The sequence below is a fragment of the Dioscorea cayenensis genome, chromosome 9 (assembly GCF_009730915.1).
Source record: "Dioscorea cayenensis subsp. rotundata cultivar TDr96_F1 chromosome 9, TDr96_F1_v2_PseudoChromosome.rev07_lg8_w22 25.fasta, whole genome shotgun sequence".
NCBI classification, from domain to species: domain Eukaryota; kingdom Viridiplantae; phylum Streptophyta; class Magnoliopsida; order Dioscoreales; family Dioscoreaceae; genus Dioscorea; species Dioscorea cayenensis.
Genome location: NC_052479.1, coordinates 4,879,545 through 4,886,374, shown reverse-complemented (window position 1 = coordinate 4,886,374; position 6,830 = coordinate 4,879,545). Strand labels below are relative to the sequence as shown.

The window sequence follows — 6,830 nt, the reverse complement described above, 5'->3', positions numbered from 1 at the left end:
ATTGCAGGATATATAGTAATTATATTTATTTATATATATTTGATAAGTGGATGGACAAAATTAAATGAGATGAAGCATATGAATATATATATATATATATATATTCGGTAAAGAAGAAGAGGTTAAGGAGTAATCAAATAATTACTTTTTACTTTTTTTTGTATTCAAGGACAATGCTAGAGGTTGACCTTTAAACTATTAATATATGTACAATCAGGTGCGGATCCAGAAATTATAGGTTATGGAGTCAAATTGTAAAAGAAAAAAAAATAATTAATAAAATTTTTACAATTTTTTTAAAATTTTATTTATATATTAATTTATAGTTTACTTTATAAAAAAAAAGACTAAACAATAGTTTTTTTTTTACAAAAAATCTGCTAGAAATATAATTTAATATATTATACCAATTAATTTATAAAAAGCCAAAAACTAATATATATATATATATTTATTTATTTATTTATGTGTGTGTGTATTTTAAAAAAAATATATTCCATAAAGTAATTTATAAAATATCAACAAATCAAATAATAATATTTTTGTAATTTTTTTAAAACTATTATTTTTAAAACATAGGTATTAATTTGTAAAATAAATTAATATTTTTTAAAAAATAAAAAATAAAAGCATAGATAGATAGATATTGCGAGAGAGAAAGAGAGAGAGTAAGTAGGAAAAGATTATGATATATCTCATTTATTATATATAATTATTATATGTATTTGATGTTGGAATATGAGTATTATTAATGGGCTCTACCATTGATATGTTGTGTTCTTTTTCATTCCTAGCAATTAAAGAGCACATAAAAAGTTTAATTTTCAAGGACATCTTCCGGTAAATAAAATAAAATTATGGGCTTGCATTTCTTCCCACATCTATCTCTGACTTGTGAGGTCCATGGAGACTTCGCCTTAGGCCAAAAAAAGAATGGGATCTCTTGTCCTAAGCCATCATTTGGAGCATTTGATTAAATATAAATGCACACATCTTTCCTTCAAAATCGTTTCCACCTATTACAACCATGCTTAAAATCATTTATATGTTTGTTTATCATGTGGGTAGCCTAAGTATGTTAGGAGTGTTAGGAGTGATCCTGTCAAGATGTTTTATGATACAAGCATTGCTTGACCATTAAACTTGTAGCCAAGTGCCATCCTAGGGCCAATCATTCCTAATCTTTTTTGGGTTGTCATCCGGAAAATGTTCTGGTGTTATTGTTTTTTGTTTATTTGATTCTTGATTCTCCATGCCTAGTGAACCTTCGATCCGCATTTATATTTTTAAGGCAAACCCTAAAATAATTTTTAGTTTCAAATAGTGCAATTTTTTTGAGATATTTTTTTTTACTCATATGATAACAATCTATGTTATTAATTTTATATAATAATTAATATAATCAATCAACTTAATATAAAAATAAAGCATTATAAACAAATTTCAAAATATGAATAAATAATAATAATAATAATAATAATAATAATAAAATTATTCTATTTCCAAATAAATATATATTTTATGCATTCTTCAGAGTTTTTTTTTTCCTTTGCAACAAGAGAGTAATTATACCAAGAATCATAACCACCACAAGAATTAATAAGGCCTTATTGCATGGGAGGCTTTTTAATTTCTCATATAATGGTAACAGAAATAGGGCTCCTCACAAAATGCTTTGGAGATTCCAATATTAGCTGTCCTTCCAACTTATTGTCTTTCGTTAAAGGCATTCCCTTGCTCTCAAATTGAATAGTGATGTTCTTCTTCTGGCCAACACTGGTAAATTTAAGTTGGGGTGGAGAGACAACCACACTGACTCCTTTTGGCTCTTCAACTTTTATGTTGTAAACTTCGTCAGCATTCCCCACATTTGTGAGGACACGAGTTACAGACTTATTTGTGGCGGGATCTAGATATATTGATACTGAAGGATAGTTTAGGTTCTCTGGTAGGATGCTACTAACATTGGAACATTGGACTCGGTTGCCAGTAATAACTGTAATAGCCGTGTCATTTAGCCCTAAACCACAGAGGTATTGGACATAATTATCTGGTGTGATATCATAAATAAGACCCGGGTCATTAGCTGCTATTGGATTCACTTGTCCTGAACCCATTGCAAAAAAATTTGCACTCACATTTTGGAATTCATAATCATCAAGTAGTGGGTTTCCATCAAGATCAAACCTGTCAGCTGTTGTCATGATGGCTGATCTGATGGCTGCTGGAGACCAGTTTTTGTGAGTACTCTTGAGTAGTGCCACAATTCCAGAAAGATGAGGTGTGGCCATGGATGTCCCGCTTAAGAAATTGAAATGCAAGTGCGATGGACCAATATTTGGATCAGGCCCTGGATTAACTGGCCATGCTGACAGAATATTCACTCCAGGGCCAAGAATATCTGGTTTTAGTATACCTCCATTAAAAGTGAATGGACCTCTTGATGAGAAATAAGGAACCGATGGTGATGGTCGTGCGCCAAATTTGGTTCCATTAAATAGTATTGTTGCAGTTGCAGTTGCAGTCGAGCTAAAGTTATTGAAGTACTTCACTACCTTTCTTGTATCAGTATAATTGATGTGAACTGCTGGAATAACATGATTATCAGAGTATGTAGTAGATCCTTCTACAAATGAATTCAACACTATTATGCCTACCCCTCCGGCATTTTTGACATTGATACTCATGTCTCTAAACCTGCCTACGACAATCATGCACAACACTATTTTTCCTTGGACATCAACATTATCAAAAGAATCTTTCTTGCAACCTAAAGTGCCATTCTGACCTTGGCCCCCTGGGAAGACAAGGGATGCAGTGGTATTATTGGAAGAGCTCGGTTGATATCCTGATTGCCCTTCTAGTTCGACACCATTTCCAAGTCTCACAGTAGAAATTATTCTTCTGTCATGACTGCTTGCTCCAACTGTCATTTGCCACGGTGCCCCATGAATTATTGTTTCTGGATAGGGACCTGAGTTAGCTGCTGCCATACATACAAATATATTCTTCCTAATAGCAGCAAATGTTGCAATTGCATAATCATCATCATTGAATATAGAGGGTGCTCTATTGCCAAGAGAAATTGAAAGAATGTCCACTCCATCTTGAATGGCTCTATCGATCGATGCCACTAGTGCACCAGTAGTAGATACCTTATACATAGCAAGGTGAGCTTTAGGTGCAGTACCAGAGGCAGTGCCCGTTGCAAGTCCAAGAACACTAGCATTAGCCACAAAATTCCCAGCAGCAATGCCCGCAACATGTGTTCCATGCCCATTACGTTTAGAATCCACTGGTGTGCCACGAGATGCAAATGCACCAATGAGCTTGTTATTGCATAATGTTTTATTGTTGAAACCACAGGTACCTTTCCATTTGGTCGGTGGAGGTGGCATTGAGGTATCATCCATGAAAGAAGCATGGCTAGGAGTAATGCCGGTGTCAACCACACCAATGATCACTCCAGCACCCATATTTGAACCAACCCAAAGACCATCCCAGCGGCTTAGCCCCAAGAAACCTGGAGTGTAGGTTGTGAAGAATGAAACCTTTTTGGAGGGCCATGCCCTTAAGAATCCTTCCATGGGCTCTAGGGCTTTCACCTCTTCAACAGTCAATCTCGCAGCAAATCCACTCATCGCATAACAATATGAGTAAACCAACCGTGGCTCACCAGTGTCGAGAGTGGTATTTGGCAAGAAGGATCGATGCCAATCCTCAACATCTTCATTGCTAAGAAGCTCATCATTCCTCGGCCTTTGTACATGAACAATGTAGGTCTGAAGCCTGCCACTTTTGCCTACCACAGAAGACAGTGGACGAAGACAATAACTAAAGCATGGGAAGAAAGTAAAGAATAAAAATGAGAAAATTAAAGAAGAAACTATATATCTCTCCATGAGAAGTATTAAAAGTTCTTGTCTTAGTCCAAACTAGAGTATCCCTATTTATATAGCAAATGTTTAGAAGAGTGAATAAAATAATCTACTTCCATGCCAAAATACATTATCAACTGAATACACAATTATTACATACTCGATTATAATAATATATTTAATTAGGCATAATAGAATGAGTTTGGAATCCAAGTTTCAGTAGGTAATGTATTTATATCTTCAAGCCTCTATTCTTGGCAATTAAATCTACTAGTTTGGGTACAAGGACAAACCATTCCAAAGGCATGTGCCTTAATAAGTGCCACGTTCTCTTGATTGATGCAATTAGTGCTTACTCTTTTGGCCATTTCTCATCATTTAAACAATCCATCTCTCAATCACTGATACATATTTTTTTAAATAAAATAAATCAACCACATGTATTATGCTAAATCAGAGATAAATATAAAATCATGTTTTTATATACTTGTATAATGCAAAACATACTATACCTCCATTTTTTTAAAAAAAGATAAACCTCAAATTTATTATAACAGAGAACACAAGTACAAAAAGAGAAGCATACTATCACTTTGAATCATAAAATTGAATGATCCGGATCTAAGTGGTCAATTATTATTTTTATGAAAAACATTTTAATCAATTTAATAAGAAACTATTTTGCAAGAGATTAATAGGAAATAAAAAAACAATAATTAGATACAAAGATAACACAACCGTAATAATGCATAGATATAGCACAAAACTAAAATAATTAATTAGGCTTGATCAAAATTTCATTGAGAAAAATGTATTAGTCCATACCGCATAGACTCTCAAAAAATATTTTGTGTCATTAATGAGGTTAAATCCCAAAATAATTCAAAGCACATGACAACTTTTTCTTTAAAATAAGATATCTCAAAATTTTTTAATGATTGAAATTGCTTTGAATTTGAATAAATGCAGATTAACATTAATGCATTCACTTTCTTTTGAGAAATTGATAGGTAAGTTACAATAAAATAAATATTATTAGGAAGCAGATAGATAGATATGGTTAATAGTTTTGCACGCACACACACACACATATATATATATATATAAGATTTAATTATAACATATGATGAACCAACTCTAATCTATTTAGATTTTTTCATTTAAGAGCAACATTGTTGCTGATCTTCTTCTTCTTCATTTAATTAGGGCATACAACTATTCATAATGTTGTTCTTAATATTTTTCTTTCTAAGTAGAAATTTCATTGATTTGGCGTTATGCAAGGTGCTCATGCTACCAATTTAGTTTTGTTCCAACTTTTTCATGAAGTGGAGAGTATTCCTATAATCATAATCCAATCCCAAAGAATTAATATTAATGGTTGAAAGTGGAAGATTTAATAAATAGTACTCAAAATTTTATAAATATTGCTTTGAGTTTCTCAAGCAGTTCCTTTTCATTCAAAGTGGAGACGATGATATGCAGTATAGCTGGGTTGATGAAGTCTTCATCTAGAACTTGGCCGATGAATAAAAGTGGTAAGTTATAGTATCCGTCAACATTCAACAATCCAATCTAAAACAAAGGTAAGTTTATCATCTTCTTTTTATAATTTCGAGTATGTATGTGGAGCATTGAGATCAAATGACAGGTTTGTTATGTATGCTAATTGTGCCCAACTAATCACTTCAAAAACCTCCTCAAGAGTGCGATAACCTCCTACACAATAATAAATACTTAAAATGAGTCCTTTTTGGTGTAAATATTGAGTGATAATAAATGTAGGTTATACAGTAACTAGGCAAAGCAATAAAGGCATCATAATGCCTAGCCATCTCTGCTTTCCTATGGTGCATGTCTATAATTGGCTTCCCTTCTCCCACAATGACACTAGTGATCTGAAAAACAAAAGTGAAAATGAAAATAAAATAAAAACATAGTATCATAGAATAGATATTGATATATGTGGAGAAATGAAATGTTATGTTTTGTAGTGATAGGGCAACTAAAAATGTTCGAATCAAAAAAGGGGGAAAAGTCAATAATTTATTTCCATACCTATCTAGGCATCAGAGTCTTTAGAATAATATTGAATAGATGGATAAAAGAATTGGTTAAAAACATTCAAATATTTTCATTCAATGAGAATAGATGGATAAAAGATTTGGTTAATAACATTCAAATATTTTCATTCAATGAATGAAGTTAAAATAATCATTTTCTTAAGGAAAAATGATGGGGGAAAATGGAACTATACCCAAGAACATTCCTTCCACCATTAAACACAACTTAAGAAATCAAACCCATTTATCATGGGCTTTTATTTCATCTTAGGGCTAAAGGAGCGAATATGGGGGCGTTGTGAAGCAAAATAGATCAACTTGCTAAACTAGAGCACCATCACGGCTCAGAATGGTTATGTTGACATCTAACCATGGCCGTTGTCCACTTCCATCACCATCATGACTCAGACATGCCAGTGTGGAGCCACAAAAGATAGCACAGAAAGTACAATGGCCTCTACAATATCCATTGCCAACTATAACTCCCATGGCCCATTCACACAACATCAAGACAGATCGTGCGAAGATACGACTTGTGGCCCTAGCAATGAAACTTACTCACCATGGCCTTTATTACGGGCATGGTGAGGCAGTGGCAGACTCAAGTTATAAATACCCCTAAGTTTTACAATGAAGAGGGGATTCTCTTGCCGAATTTGGGAGAGGCAACCAGATTTTTGGAGACCTGAGCACTTGGAGATGAGTTTCATCATCAATTCAACGGATTCTAGTGATTTTCTCAAGGAGGATTCATCGTGCATTGATAGTGGAGAGCGTGTGAAGAGATTCGGTGCTTTCTTGATGACCTTAGGATCTTCTCAACCTTAACAATCGGTGACCTATTGGAGGGAGTTAGTTTAGAAATTCTTTTGCTATTCTTTTCCTTTGG

At 33.4% G+C, this 6,830-nt stretch overlaps 1 protein-coding gene across 1 annotated transcript; it reads right to left on the bottom strand.

The window, feature by feature from the left end:
- Positions 1-1,634: 1,634 nt before the first annotated feature.
- On the bottom strand, positions 1,635-6,430 carry LOC120268424 (subtilisin-like protease). Its single transcript, XM_039275843.1, has 2 exons — positions 6,312-6,430; positions 1,635-3,834 (listed from the first exon to the last, which is right to left on the bottom strand). Exons 1-2 carry the CDS (start codon positions 6,428-6,430, stop codon positions 1,635-1,637), a joined length of 2,319 nt encoding a protein of 772 aa, XP_039131777.1.
- Positions 6,431-6,830: the final 400 nt, after the last annotated feature.